This window comes from Gavia stellata, unplaced genomic scaffold, assembly GCF_030936135.1.
Source record: "Gavia stellata isolate bGavSte3 unplaced genomic scaffold, bGavSte3.hap2 HAP2_SCAFFOLD_44, whole genome shotgun sequence".
Classification (NCBI taxonomy): domain Eukaryota; kingdom Metazoa; phylum Chordata; class Aves; order Gaviiformes; family Gaviidae; genus Gavia; species Gavia stellata.
Genome location: NW_026777121.1, coordinates 1369114 through 1386441, shown reverse-complemented (window position 1 = coordinate 1386441; position 17328 = coordinate 1369114). Strand labels below are relative to the sequence as shown.

Genomic DNA, 17328 nt, shown 5'->3' with positions numbered 1-17328 from the left:
GAGCACCTGCAACACCAAATCCGTTCACAGATGTAGCAAACCTGGGAGCAAGGGGGGAAAAAGAAGCAAGGGGCTAGGTCCCTTGTTTGGGAGGAGACAAGGGCAGAGAAAGAGGCGTTGAGGAAGATGAGGGGGATGTATAAGCACGGAAAATGGCGGGAAGGGGGTGGGGGTGGGGAATCAAGGAGCTAGGCGCACATAAGCCAACTTGTTTGCTTCTTTGACTCAGCCCAGCGCCTAATCCCCACAGTCCGCCCTACCTTCTTTCTGAGAGCGCTCCCAAATCCTTTTCTGTGTGGCCTCACTCTGTACCCAGTGGGGGGGTGGGGGGTGGGTCCAGGGGCCTGGCTGCTAGCAATGGCAGAAGGGAACTCTGGTCACAGGGACCCAGCGGTTGGAGACACCAAGTGTCTAGGGCCAGCTACTGGTGGGAGCACTGGCTGCGCGGGCAAGTTGCTCTTGAGCTTGAAGCTGGACTAGTTCATGAGCAAGAGGAGATACAGAGCTGGAAAGACCCAAGGTCTGTGCCAACCACTGGGTAAGTAGTTTGACATCCAGCCACGGATTTTAGTTGAACTTACTTCCCTTGCTAATATTTAAGGCACTGGGAGAAGGCTGGGATGTGCCACTGCTTTCTAGCAGCCTCCAGCTCGACATTCCTTGTGCCTAAGGCGTGCCAGGGCACTCGCACCCTCCCTAGGGCTGCTTTCCCCTTTCCATTATGAAGCAGGAGGCAGGGAACTGCTGGGCTGCTGCAGCACATGGCTCCGCTCCCTCTGACCCCTCTCTCCCTCTGCCTTCCCGGCACATCACCATGTGGCACGTGGTGATCGGGGCCACCCGGTTGCCTCAGCTGGGCCCTGAGGCCCAAGTGTGCAATATCAAGCAGCTACTGGTTCACGAGCACTACAGTAATATCACGCAGAGGAACGACATCGCCCTGCTGGAACCGGACCGGGCAATGCCCTCTAGCCTCCAGGGACCTAGCCCCGCTCAGCAAACGCAACGCACGGGACTGGCTCCTGCTTTCCTCCCGTGACTGCCCTGCACTCCAGCATGGGAGCAAGGCTCCACCATACAGCTCTAGAAGGTAGACTGAGGAGATGAGGCTGATACAGGATTTACCAAAGCCATGGATGTCGTGGTTTAACCCCAGCTGGCAACTAAGCACCACCCAGCCACTCGCTCACTCCCCCCGGGTGGGATGGGGGAGAGAATTGGAAGGGTAAAAGTGAGAAAACTCGCAGCTTGAGATAAAGACAGTTCAATAGGTGAAGCAAAAGCTGCGCAGGCAAGCAAAGCAAAACAAGGAATTCGTTCACTACTTCCCACCGGCAGGCAGGTGTTCAGCCATCTCCAGGAAAGCAGGGCTCCATCACGCGTAACGGCTACTTGGGAAGACAAATGCCATCACCCCGCACGTCCCCCCCTTCCTTCTTCTTCCCCCAGCTTTCTATGCTGAGCATGACGTCCTGTGGTATGGAATATCCCTTTGGTCAGTTGGGGTCAGCTGTCCCAGCTGTGTCGCCTCCCAACTTTTTGTGCACCCCCAGCCTACTCGCTGGTGGGGCGGTGTGAGAAGCAGAAAAGCCCTTGACTCTGTGTAAGCACTGCTTAGCAGTACCTAAAACATCCCTGCTTTATCAACACTGTTTCCAGCACAAATCCAAAACACAGCCCCATACTAGCTACTAAGAAGAAAACTAACGCTACCCCAGCCAAAACCAGCACAATGGAGAATGGCGTGTGGTGCTGAGAGCGGGAGCATCCTTCTCTGGCTAGAGCCTAAAATTGCGTGTCCTTGGCCACGCGTACCAGGGGCCACAACTGCCCTTGTCGGTGTTGGCCCAGAACAGCAACGTAACTCATAGACAGCAAGGACAGGAAGCCTGCCAGAGGCTGTTGCTGTGGCTGACGTAGCCAGGATGGCCTGTGCTGCGTCTGCGTTTCACGGGGCTTTGTGCCGGAAGGCTGACACTGCTTGGGTATGCCTGCCTTAGTTGGCTTGCACATCACTGCTTGCCTGCCACGGCTATAACCAGATTGGCTCTTCAATGCCCAGACGTGTGCCTAGTGCCTGGAGCAGTTCTGTTCTCTGGCGTATGCTTTTTGGGAAGGAGCTGCTGTCAAACGGCTGCAGGGAGCAGGGTGGCAGTGAACTTCCCAAAGAGGCTATGATGCCCCACTTGGTTTTTTCCTGCCAGCTGTTAGCAGGCAGTGCTCGGAGGCAGGCGCTGCTGCCTGCCACGGGGCCTGCACGCCTTCATCCCACAAGCACAGCATTCAGTGCTGGGTGGGGGGGGAGCGACTGTCGGGGGCGTCCGATGCCAGCTTCTGCCTCCCCTCCTGCTTGGAACCCCCCCATGTTGCCCCCCCTGCCCCGAGAGGCCACCACGCCCAGCACCCGGAACCAGCGACTCTGTGACATCAGCCCCGGGACCAAGGGCACCGCGGGCAACGCGAGTACTGCGGGCACTACGTCGTTTGCCGCGCTGGTGGCGACGAGCTCTCCGTGCTTGCAGCTGCCACGTGTTGCTGGCAGCGATGAATTTGCTCCGCCTCCTCGTCCTGCTGGCCCTGTGCGGGCCTGCGCACGGCACGTGGGACACCTGTGGGTAAGTAAGTGGCCCAAGGCTCCGGCAGGGAGCTTGGGCAACCCTTATGGGCTTCACTGGAGGGTGCCCGCTTGTCCCCCGTGGCCACGCCACAGCTTCCTGAACCCCACCTGGGAACTTCAGTTCCTTGCCAGCACCCACGCTGCTGGCACAACTGGCCTGCGGGGATAAAACAGAAACGGGGGCGGATGCACGCACGCCCCACGGGCTTCCCTGGCCTTGCTGTCCACGCAACGCCTTGTGGAGAGGGAAGACAGCTGACTCGTAGCCTGAAGAGCAGCAAGCCCTCGAGCAGGGCAGTAATGAGGAGTTTCTGTTTCCAGAGGGACCTGCGGGCTCCGGCCCATGGCTTCTCAGCACGGCGTGTCGCGCGTCGTGGGTGGCACAGATGCCCAGCCAGGGGCCTGGCCCTGGATCGTCAGCATCCAGGATCCCTGGAAAACAGGCACGGGGCATACATGCGGAGGGTCCCTCATCAGCCCACAGTGGGTCCTCACAGCAGCCCACTGCTTCATTGAGGCCAGGTAAGGGGAGGACCAGGGAACGCGGATATCCCCACAACACTAGCAGGTGCCCTGTCCGCAGCACCGCGTGCTACTGCCATCCCGTCTCCTTGCAGTCCGCCCAGTGCCTGGGTACTGCAGAGCCCAGCTGAGAGACTGCTCAGGAGAAGGCTGGGCTTGTGCCACTGCTTCCTAGCAGCCTCCAGCTCAACACTCCTTGTGCCTAAGGCGTGCCAGGGCACTCGCCCCCTCCCTAGCGCTGCTTGCCTCTCTCCCTTGCGGAGCAGAAGGCAGGGAACTGCAGGGCTGCTGCAGCACATGGCTCCGCTCCCTCTGACCCCTCTATCCCTCTGCCTTCCAGGCACATCACCATGTGGCGCGTGGTGGTCGGGGCCACCCGGTTGACTCAGCTGGGCCCTGAGGCCCAAGTGCGCCATATCAAGCGGCTACTGGTTCACGAGCACTACAGTAACATCACGCAGAGGAACGACATCGCCCTGCTGGAACTGGACCAGCCTGTGCAGTGCAGCTACTCCATCCAGCTTGCCTGTGTGCCCGACGCCTCGCTGAGAGTGTCAGAGCTGACAACCTGCTACGCCAGCGGCTGGGGTTCCACGACTGCAAGATGTGAGTTCCCAAAAAGTACTCGTGTCCTGAGCGCAAGCTTGGCACGCAGGGGAGACGGGTTGGGCTTCCTGAGAGCAGAGGCGAAAGCCAGAGTCAGGCTGCGGGGACGCATGCCTCTAGAGAGATGGGCCTGAGCCATTCCCCAAAGGGAGGCACAAGGGGACCACCGGTACAGTGCCTTCTAGGTGCAAAGCCAAGCCCTAGGGAAGGGCTTCACCCAGACAGGGGAGGAGAAATGGCAACGAGCTGCCTGGTGTTAATTCCTCTCTGTGCTCACAGCTGGAGGATCAACTGATGTCCTGCAGGAGGCCAAGGTCCGCCTCATTGATGTCAACCTCTGTAACAGCAGCGGGTGGTACAGAGGGGCCATCCACACCCACAACCTGTGTGCTGGCTACGCGCAGGGTGGCATCGACACCTGCCAGGTAGGAGCGTGCTACGAGTCAAGCCCCAGCAGCACAGGCAGCCCTCTCACAACCGTCCCACGCAGACCCCAGCGCGTGCTTTGCCTGGCAAGTCACCCTCCCACCGCTGGGTCCCCACCGCTGCTGGGGCTCACCTCCCCTTCCCCACCTGCAGCTCCTTGCCCAGTGCCCCCCTTGCCCCAGAGGCCTGCGACTCTGCCCACAAAGCCCATCCAGTGCTCTTGGCAGCACGCAGCTCCACATCCCAAGCCTGGAGCATGTGCGTTCCACACATGAAGGATCGCTGTGCAGAGAGGAGAGCGAGCCCTACCTTACAGGCCCACCACCCCCTTCCACACAAGCTCCTGTAGGCCCCGGCACCTGAGCGGGGCCTTTCTGTGCCGCAGAGCACAGCTCTGGCAGGTGCTGTGAGAGAGAAGGAGCCAGCCGTAGTGCTGACGGAGGCCACCCAACAACACCTTTGTCCTCTCTCCTCCGCTGCAGGGCGACAGCGGTGGTCCTCTCGTCTGCAAAGATAACAATGCAGACTACTTCTGGCTCGTTGGAGTCACCAGCTGGGGGAAAGGCTGCGCGAGAGCAAGACGGCCCGGAGTCTACACCTCCACGCAGCACTTTTACGACTGGATCCTGGCACAGATGGGACTGCGCCCAGCAGTATCGGCTACTCCAACGCCACAGCCAGGCTTCACCTCAAGCCCCTTTCAGAGGCCGAGACCCATACCAACTCAGTTGGGCACGTTTACACCCTGCCCATTTCCAGTCCAGAGGCTGGTGCAATTCTTTACTCGGGTGCAGGAGCTCCTGCAGTTCCTAAGGGGGACAAAGGCCTGAGCAGCAGGATGGACAGGATCCAGTGCAGCCAGCAGCGTACCACCGCCATTTCCTTGGCAGTGCTGAAGGGCTGAAGCTGACTCAGTTCTTCCAATAAAATTGCCAATTTTCACAGCTAACCGTGCTTCAGTCCGATTCAGTCTCCCGGGCAAGGCAAGGACTTCCACGCCCGGCGCCTGCAAAACGAGGCCGCAGGCAGTCAAGTAGGGCACAAAGGGAAAGAGCCACTCAAAAGGGCTGAAACCGTGCCTGGTCAGAGAGGAGGGTGCTCAGAGCCAGCGTGAGATGGAGAAGACTGGCACACTGTGGCTAGAACGAGGATACGGAAAAAATGATGGGACATGCAGACGACTTTGGGGGTGTGCATTAAGGCACACAAGCTGCCGACTAGGGCCTGGCGTAAGCCTTAGCTCACTGAACGGCCTGTGCGAAACTCCTGAGCATGACAAGAGAAATTGCTGACCGTAGCGAACAGACTGAGCAGCTGACAGGAGTTACAGTGCCATGAGGAAGAGCCAGATTTCACGGGTAGTTGAGGGGGATTGATGGGAGAGGTGGCCCCACTTCACAGATAATTGAAGGGAGAGTTGGGCTCATTTTGGGGAGAGGAATCTGGCAGGGCCAGCAGTACCCAGGAAACCCCATCAGTAATGCCGTGGAAGTCCAAGGTGACCTAGCTAAGAGCACCTGCAACACCAAATCCGTTCACAGATGTAGCAAACCTGGGAGCAAGGGGGGAAAAAGAAGCAAGGGGCTAGGTCCCTTGTTTGGGAGGAGACAAGGGCAGAGAAAGAGGCGTTGAGGAAGATGAGGGGGATGTATAAGCACGGAAAATGGCGGGAAGGGGGTGGGGGTGGGGAATCAAGGAGCTAGGCGCACATAAGCCAACTTGTTTGCTTCTTTGACTCAGCCCAGCGCCTAATCCCCACAGTCCGCCCTACCTTCTTTCTGAGAGCGCTCCCAAATCCTTTTCTGTGTGGCCTCACTCTGTACCCAGTGGGGGGGTGGGGGGTGGGTCCAGGGGCCTGGCTGCTAGCAATGGCAGAAGGGAACTCTGGTCACAGGGACCCAGCGGTTGGAGACACCAAGTGTCTAGGGCCAGCTACTGGTGGGAGCACTGGCTGCGCGGGCAAGTTGCTCTTGAGCTTGAAGCTGGACTAGTTCATGAGCAAGAGGAGATACAGAGCTGGAAAGACCCAAGGTCTGTGCCAACCACTGGGTAAGTAGTTTGACATCCAGCCACGGATTTTAGTTGAACTTACTTCCCTTGCTAATATTTAAGGCACTGGGAGAAGGCTGGGATGTGCCACTGCTTTCTAGCAGCCTCCAGCTCGACATTCCTTGTGCCTAAGGCGTGCCAGGGCACTCGCACCCTCCCTAGGGCTGCTTTCCCCTTTCCATTATGAAGCAGGAGGCAGGGAACTGCTGGGCTGCTGCAGCACATGGCTCCGCTCCCTCTGACCCCTCTCTCCCTCTGCCTTCCCGGCACATCACCATGTGGCACGTGGTGATCGGGGCCACCCGGTTGCCTCAGCTGGGCCCTGAGGCCCAAGTGTGCAATATCAAGCAGCTACTGGTTCACGAGCACTACAGTAATATCACGCAGAGGAACGACATCGCCCTGCTGGAACCGGACCGGGCAATGCCCTCTAGCCTCCAGGGACCTAGCCCCGCTCAGCAAACGCAACGCACGGGACTGGCTCCTGCTTTCCTCCCGTGACTGCCCTGCACTCCAGCATGGGAGCAAGGCTCCACCATACAGCTCTAGAAGGTAGACTGAGGAGATGAGGCTGATACAGGATTTACCAAAGCCATGGATGTCGTGGTTTAACCCCAGCTGGCAACTAAGCACCACCCAGCCACTCGCTCACTCCCCCCGGGTGGGATGGGGGAGAGAATTGGAAGGGTAAAAGTGAGAAAACTCGCAGCTTGAGATAAAGACAGTTCAATAGGTGAAGCAAAAGCTGCGCAGGCAAGCAAAGCAAAACAAGGAATTCGTTCACTACTTCCCACCGGCAGGCAGGTGTTCAGCCATCTCCAGGAAAGCAGGGCTCCATCACGCGTAACGGCTACTTGGGAAGACAAATGCCATCACCCCGCACGTCCCCCCCTTCCTTCTTCTTCCCCCAGCTTTCTATGCTGAGCATGACGTCCTATGGTATGGAATATCCCTTTGGTCAGTTGGGGTCAGCTGTCCCAGCTGTGTCGCCTCCCAACTTTTTGTGCACCCCCAGCCTACTCGCTGGTGGGGCGGTGTGAGAAGCAGAAAAGCCCTTGACTCTGTGTAAGCACTGCTTAGCAGTACCTAAAACATCCCTGCTTTATCAACACTGTTTCCAGCACAAATCCAAAACACAGCCCCATACTAGCTACTAAGAAGAAAACTAACGCTACCCCAGCCAAAACCAGCACAATGGAGAATGGCGTGTGGTGCTGAGAGCGGGAGCATCCTTCTCTGGCTAGAGCCTAAAATTGCGTGTCCTTGGCCACGCGTACCAGGGGCCACAACTGCCCTTGTCGGTGTTGGCCCAGAACAGCAACGTAACTCATAGACAGCAAGGACAGGAAGCCTGCCAGAGGCTGTTGCTGTGGCTGACGTAGCCAGGATGGCCTGTGCTGCGTCTGCGTTTCACGGGGCTTTGTGCCGGAAGGCTGACACTGCTTGGGTATGCCTGCCTTAGTTGGCTTGCACATCACTGCTTGCCTGCCACGGCTATAACCAGATTGGCTCTTCAATGCCCAGACGTGTGCCTACTGCCTGGAGCAGTTCTGTTCTCTGGCGTATGCTTTTTGGGAAGGAGCTGGTGGCAAACGGCTGCAGGGAGCAGGGTGGCAGTGAACTTCCCAAAGAGGCTATGATGCCCCACTTGGTTTTTTCCTGCCAGCTGTTAGCAGGCAGTGCTTGGAGGCAGGCGCTGCTGCCTGCCACGGGGCCTGCACGCCTTCATCCCACAAGCACAGCATTCAGTGCTGGGGGGGCGGGGAGTGACTGTCGGGGGCGTCCGATGCCAGCTTCTGCCTCCCCTCCTGCTTGGAACCCCCCCATGTTGCCCCCCCTGCCCCGAGAGGCCACCACGCCCAGCACCCGGAACCAGCGACTCTGTGACATCAGCCCCGGGACCAAGGGCACCGCGGGCAACGCGAGTACTGCGGGCACTACGTCGTTTGCCGCGCTGGTGGCGACGAGCTCTCCGTGCTTGCAGCTGCCACGTGTTGCTGGCAGCGATGAATTTGCTCCGCCTCCTCGTCCTGCTGGCCCTGTGCGGGCCTGCGCACGGCACGTGGGACACCTGTGGGTAAGTAAGTGGCCCAAGGCTCCGGCAGGGAGCTTCGGCAACCCTTATGGGCTTCACTGGAGGGTGCCCGCTTGTCCCCCGTGGCCACGCCACAGCTTCCTGAACCCCACCTGGGAACTTCAGTTCCTTGCCAGCACCCACGCTGCTGGCACAACTGGCCTGCGGGGATAAAACAGAAACGGGGGCGGATGCACGCACACCCCACGGGCTTCCCTGGCCTTGCTGTCCACGCAACGCCTTGTGGAGAGGGAAGACAGCTGACTCGTAGCCTGAAGAGCAGCAAGCCCTCCAGCAGGACAGTAATGAGGAGTTTCTGTTTCCAGAGGGACCTGCGGGCTCCGGCCCATGGCTTCTCAGCACGGCGTGTCGCGCGTCGTGGGTGGCACAGATGCCCAGCCAGGGGCCTGGCCCTGGATCGTCAGCATCCAGGATCCCTGGAAAACAGGCACGGGGCATACATGCGGAGGGTCCCTCATCAGCCCACAGTGGGTCCTCACAGCAGCCCACTGCTTCATTGAGGCCAGGTAAGGGGAGGACCAGGGAACGCGGATATCCCCACAACACTAGCAGGTGCCCTGTCCGCAGCACCGCGTGCTACTGCCATCCCGTCTCCTTGCAGTCCGCCCAGTGCCTGGGTACTGCAGAGCCCAGCTGAGAGACTGCTCAGGAGAAGGCTGGGCTTGTGCCACTGCTTCCTAGCAGCCTCCAGCTCAACACTCCTTGTGCCTAAGGCGTGCCAGGGCACTCGCCCCCTCCCTAGCGCTGCTTGCCTCTCTCCCTTGCGGAGCAGAAGGCAGGGAACTGCAGGGCTGCTGCAGCACATGGCTCCGCTCCCTCTGACCCCTCTCTCCCTCTGCCTTCCAGGCACATCACCATGTGGCGCGTGGTGGTCGGGGCCACCCGGTTGACTCAGCTGGGCCCTGAGGCCCAAGTGCGCCATATCAAGCGGCTACTGGTTCACGAGCACTACAGTAACATCACGCAGAGGAACGACATCGCCCTGCTGGAACTGGACCAGCCTGTGCAGTGCAGCTACTCCATCCAGCTTGCCTGTGTGCCCGACGCCTCGCTGAGAGTGTCAGAGCTGACAACCTGCTACGCCAGCGGCTGGGGTTCCACGACTGCAAGATGTGAGTTCCCAAAAAGTACTCGTGTCCTGAGCGCAAGCTTGGCACGCAGGGGAGACGGGTTGGGCTTCCTGAGAGCAGAGGCGAAAGCCAGAGTCAGGCTGCGGGGACGCATGCCTCTAGAGAGATGGGCCTGAGCCATTCCCCAAAGGGAGGCACAAGGGGACCACCGGTACAGTGCCTTCTAGGTGCAAAGCCAAGCCCTAGGGAAGGGCTTCACCCAGACAGGGGAGGAGAAATGGCAACGAGCTGCCTGGTGTTAATTCCTCTCTGTGCTCACAGCTGGAGGATCAACTGATGTCCTGCAGGAGGCCAAGGTCCGCCTCATTGATGTCAACCTCTGTAACAGCAGCGGGTGGTACAGAGGGGCCATCCACACCCACAACCTGTGTGCTGGCTACGCGCAGGGTGGCATCGACACCTGCCAGGTAGGAGCGTGCTACGAGTCAAGCCCCAGCAGCACAGGCAGCCCTCTCACAACCGTCCCACGCACACCCCAGCGCGTGCTTTGCCTGGCAAGTCACCCTCCCACCGCTGGGTCTCCACCGCTGCTGGGGCTCACCTCCCCTTCCCCACCTGCAGCTCCTTGCCCAGTGCCCCCCTTGCCCCAGAGGCCTGCGACTCTGCCCACAAAGCCCATCCAGTGCTCTTGGCAGCACGCAGCTCCACATCCCAAGCCTGGAGCATGTGCGTTCCACATGTGAAGAAGGATCGCTGTGCAGAGAGGAGAGAGAGCCCTACCTTACAGGCCCACCACCCCCTCCCACACAAGCTCCTGTAGGCCCCGGCACCTGAGCGGGGCCTTTCTGTGCCGCAGAGCACAGCTCTGGCAGGTGCTGTGAGAGAGAAGGAGCCAGCCGTAGTGCTGACGGAGGCCACCCAACAACACCTTTGTCCTCTCTCCTCCGCTGCAGGGCGACAGCGGTGGTCCTCTCGTCTGCAAAGATAACAATGCAGACTACTTCTGGCTCGTTGGAGTCACCAGCTGGGGGAAAGGCTGCGCGAGAGCAAGACGGCCCGGAGTCTACACCTCCACGCAGCACTTTTACGACTGGATCCTGGCACAGATGGGACTGCGCCCAGCAGTATCGGCTACTCCAACGCCACAGCCAGGCTTCACCTCAAGCCCCTTTCAGAGGCCGAGACCCATACCAACTCAGTTGGGCACGTTTACACCCTGCCCATTTCCAGTCCAGAGGCTGGTGCAATTCTTTACTCGGGTGCAGGAGCTCCTGCAGTTCCTAAGGGGGACAAAGGCCTGAGCAGCAGGATGGACAGGATCCAGTGCAGCCAGCAGCGTACCACCGCCATTTCCTTGGCAGTGCTGAAGGGCTGAAGCTGACTCAGTTCTTCCAATAAAATTGCCAATTTTCACAGCTAACCGTGCTTCAGTCCGATTCAGTCTCCCGGGCAAGGCAAGGACTTCCACGCCCGGCGCCTGCAAAACGAGGCCGCAGGCAGTCAAGTAGGGCACAAAGGGAAAGAGCCACTCAAAAGGGCTGAAACCGTGCCTGGTCAGAGAGGAGGGTGCTCAGAGCCAGCGTGAGATGGAGAAGACTGGCACACTGTGGCTAGAACGAGGATAGGGAAAAAATGATGGGACATGCAGACGACTTTGGGGGTGTGCATTAAGGCACACAAGCTGCCGACTAGGGCCTGGCGTAAGCCTTAGCTCACTGAACGGCCTGTGCGAAACTCCTGAGCATGACAAGAGAAATTGCTGACCGTAGCGAACAGACTGAGCAGCTGACAGGAGTTACAGTGCCATGAGGAAGAGCCAGATTTCACGGGTAGTTGAGGGGGATTGATGGGAGAGGTGGCCCCACTTCACAGATAATTGAAGGGAGAGTTGGGCTCATTTTGGGGAGAGGAATCTGGCAGGGCCAGCAGTACCCAGGAAACCCCATCAGTAATGCCGTGGAAGTCCAAGGTGACCTAGCTAAGAGCACCTGCAACACCAAATCCGTTCACAGATGTAGCAAACCTGGGAGCAAGGGGGGAAAAAGAAGCAAGGGGCTAGGTCCCTTGTTTGGGAGGAGACAAGGGCAGAGAAAGAGGCGTTGAGGAAGATGAGGGGGATGTATAAGCACGGAAAATGGCGGGAAGGGGGTGGGGGTGGGGAATCAAGGAGCTAGGCGCACATAAGCCAACTTGTTTGCTTCTTTGACTCAGCCCAGCGCCTAATCCCCACAGTCCGCCCTACCTTCTTTCTGAGAGCGCTCCCAAATCCTTTTCTGTGTGGCCTCACTCTGTACCCAGTGGGGGGGTGGGGGGTGGGTCCAGGGGCCTGGCTGCTAGCAATGGCAGAAGGGAACTCTGGTCACAGGGACCCAGCGGTTGGAGACACCAAGTGTCTAGGGCCAGCTACTGGTGGGAGCACTGGCTGCGCGGGCAAGTTGCTCTTGAGCTTGAAGCTGGACTAGTTCATGAGCAAGAGGAGATACAGAGCTGGAAAGACCCAAGGTCTGTGCCAACCACTGGGTAAGTAGTTTGACATCCAGCCACGGATTTTAGTTGAACTTACTTCCCTTGCTAATATTTAAGGCACTGGGAGAAGGCTGGGATGTGCCACTGCTTTCTAGCAGCCTCCAGCTCGACATTCCTTGTGCCTAAGGCGTGCCAGGGCACTCGCACCCTCCCTAGGGCTGCTTTCCCCTTTCCATTATGAAGCAGGAGGCAGGGAACTGCTGGGCTGCTGCAGCACATGGCTCCGCTCCCTCTGACCCCTCTCTCCCTCTGCCTTCCCGGCACATCACCATGTGGCACGTGGTGATCGGGGCCACCCGGTTGCCTCAGCTGGGCCCTGAGGCCCAAGTGTGCAATATCAAGCAGCTACTGGTTCACGAGCACTACAGTAATATCACGCAGAGGAACGACATCGCCCTGCTGGAACCGGACCGGGCAATGCCCTCTAGCCTCCAGGGACCTAGCCCCGCTCAGCAAACGCAACGCACGGGACTGGCTCCTGCTTTCCTCCCGTGACTGCCCTGCACTCCAGCATGGGAGCAAGGCTCCACCATACAGCTCTAGAAGGTAGACTGAGGAGATGAGGCTGATACAGGATTTACCAAAGCCATGGATGTCGTGGTTTAACCCCAGCTGGCAACTAAGCACCACCCAGCCACTCGCTCACTCCCCCCGGGTGGGATGGGGGAGAGAATTGGAAGGGTAAAAGTGAGAAAACTCGCAGCTTGAGATAAAGACAGTTCAATAGGTGAAGCAAAAGCTGCGCAGGCAAGCAAAGCAAAACAAGGAATTCGTTCACTACTTCCCACCGGCAGGCAGGTGTTCAGCCATCTCCAGGAAAGCAGGGCTCCATCACGCGTAACGGCTACTTGGGAAGACAAATGCCATCACCCCGCACGTCCCCCCCTTCCTTCTTCTTCCCCCAGCTTTCTATGCTGAGCATGACGTCCTATGGTATGGAATATCCCTTTGGTCAGTTGGGGTCAGCTGTCCCAGCTGTGTCGCCTCCCAACTTTTTGTGCACCCCCAGCCTACTCGCTGGTGGGGCGGTGTGAGAAGCAGAAAAGCCCTTGACTCTGTGTAAGCACTGCTTAGCAGTACCTAAAACATCCCTGCTTTATCAACACTGTTTCCAGCACAAATCCAAAACACAGCCCCATACTAGCTACTAAGAAGAAAACTAACGCTACCCCAGCCAAAACCAGCACAATGGAGAATGGCGTGTGGTGCTGAGAGCGGGAGCATCCTTCTCTGGCTAGAGCCTAAAATTGCGTGTCCTTGGCCACGCGTACCAGGGGCCACAACTGCCCTTGTCGGTGTTGGCCCAGAACAGCAACGTAACTCATAGACAGCAAGGACAGGAAGCCTGCCAGAGGCTGTTGCTGTGGCTGACGTAGCCAGGATGGCCTGTGCTGCGTCTGCGTTTCACGGGGCTTTGTGCCGGAAGGCTGACACTGCTTGGGTATGCCTGCCTTAGTTGGCTTGCACATCACTGCTTGCCTGCCACGGCTATAACCAGATTGGCTCTTCAATGCCCAGACGTGTGCCTAGTGCCTGGAGCAGTTCTGTTCTCTGGCGTATGCTTTTTGGGAAGGAGCTGCTGTCAAACGGCTGCAGGGAGCAGGGTGGCAGTGAACTTCCCAAAGAGGCTATGATGCCCCACTTGGTTTTTTCCTGCCAGCTGTTAGCAGGCAGTGCTCGGAGGCAGGCGCTGCTGCCTGCCACGGGGCCTGCACGCCTTCATCCCACAAGCACAGCATTCAGTGCTGGGTGGGGGGGGAGCGACTGTCGGGGGCGTCCGATGCCAGCTTCTGCCTCCCCTCCTGCTTGGAACCCCCCCATGTTGCCCCCCCTGCCCCGAGAGGCCACCACGCCCAGCACCCGGAACCAGCGACTCTGTGACATCAGCCCCGGGACCAAGGGCACCGCGGGCAACGCGAGTACTGCGGGCACTACGTCGTTTGCCGCGCTGGTGGCGACGAGCTCTCCGTGCTTGCAGCTGCCACGTGTTGCTGGCAGCGATGAATTTGCTCCGCCTCCTCGTCCTGCTGGCCCTGTGCGGGCCTGCGCACGGCACGTGGGACACCTGTGGGTAAGTAAGTGGCCCAAGGCTCCGGCAGGGAGCTTGGGCAACCCTTATGGGCTTCACTGGAGGGTGCCCGCTTGTCCCCCGTGGCCACGCCACAGCTTCCTGAACCCCACCTGGGAACTTCAGTTCCTTGCCAGCACCCACGCTGCTGGCACAACTGGCCTGCGGGGATAAAACAGAAACGGGGGCGGATGCACGCACGCCCCACGGGCTTCCCTGGCCTTGCTGTCCACGCAACGCCTTGTGGAGAGGGAAGACAGCTGACTCGTAGCCTGAAGAGCAGCAAGCCCTCGAGCAGGGCAGTAATGAGGAGTTTCTGTTTCCAGAGGGACCTGCGGGCTCCGGCCCATGGCTTCTCAGCACGGCGTGTCGCGCGTCGTGGGTGGCACAGATGCCCAGCCAGGGGCCTGGCCCTGGATCGTCAGCATCCAGGATCCCTGGAAAACAGGCACGGGGCATACATGCGGAGGGTCCCTCATCAGCCCACAGTGGGTCCTCACAGCAGCCCACTGCTTCATTGAGGCCAGGTAAGGGGAGGACCAGGGAACGCGGATATCCCCACAACACTAGCAGGTGCCCTGTCCGCAGCACCGCGTGCTACTGCCATCCCGTCTCCTTGCAGTCCGCCCAGTGCCTGGGTACTGCAGAGCCCAGCTGAGAGACTGCTCAGGAGAAGGCTGGGCTTGTGCCACTGCTTCCTAGCAGCCTCCAGCTCAACACTCCTTGTGCCTAAGGCGTGCCAGGGCACTCGCCCCCTCCCTAGCGCTGCTTGCCTCTCTCCCTTGCGGAGCAGAAGGCAGGGAACTGCAGGGCTGCTGCAGCACATGGCTCCGCTCCCTCTGACCCCTCTCTCCCTCTGCCTTCCAGGCACATCACCATGTGGCGCGTGGTGGTCGGGGCCACCCGGTTGACTCAGCTGGGCCCTGAGGCCCAAGTGCGCCATATCAAGCGGCTACTGGTTCACGAGCACTACAGTAACATCACGCAGAGGAACGACATCGCCCTGCTGGAACTGGACCAGCCTGTGCAGTGCAGCTACTCCATCCAGCTTGCCTGTGTGCCCGACGCCTCGCTGAGAGTGTCAGAGCTGACAACCTGCTACGCCAGCGGCTGGGGTTCCACGACTGCAAGATGTGAGTTCCCAAAAAGTACTCGTGTCCTGAGCGCAAGCTTGGCACGCAGGGGAGACGGGTTGGGCTTCCTGAGAGCAGAGGCGAAAGCCAGAGTCAGGCTGCGGGGACGCATGCCTCTAGAGAGATGGGCCTGAGCCATTCCCCAAAGGGAGGCACAAGGGGACCACCGGTACAGTGCCTTCAAGGTGCAAAGCCAAGCCCTAGGGAAGGGCTTCACCCACACAGGGGAGGACAAATGGCAACGAGCTGCCTGGTGTTAATTCCTCTCTGTGCTCGCAGCTGGAGGATCAACTGATGTCCTGCAGGAGGCCAAGGTCCGCCTCATTGATGTCAACCTCTGTAACAGCAGCGGGTGGTACAGAGGGGCCATCCACACCCACAACCTGTGTGCTGGCTACGCGCAGGGTGGCATCGACACCTGCCAGGTAGGAGCGTGCTACGAGTCAAGCCCCAGCAGCACAGGCAGCCCTCTCACAACCGTCCCACGCAGACCCCAGCGCGTGCTTTGCCTGGCAAGTCACCCTCCCACCGCTGGGTCCCCACCGCTGCTGGGGCTCACCTCCCCTTCCCCACCTGCAGCTCCTTGCCCAGTGCCCCCCTTGCCCCAGAGGCCTGCGACTCTGCCCACAAAGCCCATCCAGTGCTCTTGGCAGCACGCAGCTCCACATCCCAAGCCTGGAGCATGTGCATTCCACACATGAAGGATCGCTGTGCAGAGAGGAGAGAGAGCCCTACCTTACAGGCCCACCACCCCCTCCCACACAAGCTCCTGTAGGCCCCGGCACCTGAGCGGGGCCTTTCTGTGCCGCAGAGCACAGCTCTGGCAGGTGCTGTGAGAGAGAAGGAGCCAGCCGTAGTGCTGACGGAGGCCACCCAACAACACCTTTGTCCTCTCTCCTCCGCTGCAGGGCGACAGCGGTGGTCCTCTCGTCTGCAAAGATAACAATGCAGACTACTTCTGGCTCGTTGGAGTCACCAGCTGGGGGAAAGGCTGCGCGAGAGCAAGACGGCCCGGAGTCTACACCTCCACGCAGCACTTTTACGACTGGATCCTGGCACAGATGGGACTGCGCCCAGCAGTATCGGCTACTCCAACGCCACAGCCAGGCTTCACCTCAAGCCCCTTTCAGAGGCCGAGACCCATACCAACTCAGTTGGGCACGTTTACACCCTGCCCATTTCCAGTCCAGAGGCTGGTGCAATTCTTTACTCGGGTGCAGGAGCTCCTGCAGTTCCTAAGGGGGACAAAGGCCTGAGCAGCAGGATGGACAGGATCCAGTGCAGCCGGCAGCGTAGCACTGGTAACTTTGCAACAACAGTTACGGTATATTGCCTGTAATTGCAGTAGTACCTCTTTCCATGCATGTACATCACTGGAAATGGGTTCAGTTCAACACAAAGCTGAAAAAGAGCTCAAATATAGCTGATGACTGTATTTTTGCGCACGTGTAACAAACAGACTCTGGGAAAAACCTGTAACTGTGGCTCTGTGGTTGAAATGAAATTGGGCTGAATTTTACATAAATAAGGAGACATAGTCTTGTTGCTACATTCTGTCTCTTCTTTTCAAAGACCTCGTCGACGTTCCTTAATTGCTGAATACCATCTTGCTAACCTGACTGAAAGTAGTGTAGCCGTTGGTGCTGATGAGCTTGGCCAGCTCTTCAGTCTGAATCCAGGACTCGTCGTAGGACTTTGGGAGGTAAGATAACATTTTGTTTCAATACTTTATTATGACTTGAAGAAACAGATTCTTTTGCCTTGTAGTTTGGGATTTTGAGAGTTTTTTAGGGTTTGGGGTTTGGTTTTTTTCATCTTCCTTTTTTTCTCTGAGTTTTGAAAGATCTTGTCTAAACTAACAACAAGGAAATACAGGTAGGGACAGCTAGTTGATGATTTATTGTATTCTAAAGAGCTGTCACAGGAGTATCTGTACTTTTAAAAAAGAAAAATCCACCTCTAATTCAAAGAACCATTATGTGTCATAGTGTATTAGATACTGTACTCGTCTTACTTCTGTGTTCAACTGTATTTATTTTGCAGTCTTCACATGCCAGAGTTTGACATCCTAAAGATATTTTAAATAGAATGGTTTGAGGAGAGACGTGTTTCTTCCCCTGACTCATGCCTTGCCCTGTCCCCATCACTCAAAGTGATGAATTCCCACAAGGCAACTTTGCTAGTGGTTTCCTTTAATCTACATCACCGGGTAGTCG

At 58.4% G+C, this 17328-nt stretch overlaps 3 protein-coding genes across 3 annotated transcripts; all 3 read left to right on the top strand.

Annotated features, from left to right (window-relative positions):
* Window positions 1–2948: 2948 nt before the first annotated feature.
* Window positions 2949–5018, top strand: LOC132321763 (acrosin-like; the record flags this gene model as incomplete). Its single annotated transcript, XM_059835201.1, has 4 exons — window positions 2949–3139; window positions 3480–3760; window positions 4031–4170; window positions 4654–5018. Coding segments are annotated over 4 exons (960 nt in total), but the record flags the coding sequence as incomplete, so codon positions are not given.
* A 3612-nt stretch (window positions 5019–8630) lies between these two features.
* On the top strand, window positions 8631–10703 carry LOC132321761 (acrosin-like; the record flags this gene model as incomplete). Its single annotated transcript, XM_059835199.1, has 4 exons — window positions 8631–8821; window positions 9162–9442; window positions 9713–9852; window positions 10339–10703. Coding segments are annotated over 4 exons (960 nt in total), but the record flags the coding sequence as incomplete, so codon positions are not given.
* A 3614-nt stretch (window positions 10704–14317) lies between these two features.
* On the top strand, window positions 14318–16613 carry LOC132321764 (acrosin-like). Its single transcript, XM_059835202.1, has 4 exons — window positions 14318–14506; window positions 14847–15144; window positions 15418–15537; window positions 16021–16613. The coding sequence occupies exons 1-4, from the start codon at window positions 14328–14330 to the stop codon at window positions 16366–16368; spliced, it is 945 nt and encodes a 314-aa protein (XP_059691185.1). The 5' UTR covers window positions 14318–14327; the 3' UTR covers window positions 16369–16613.
* The last annotated feature ends 715 nt before the right edge of the window (window positions 16614–17328 follow it).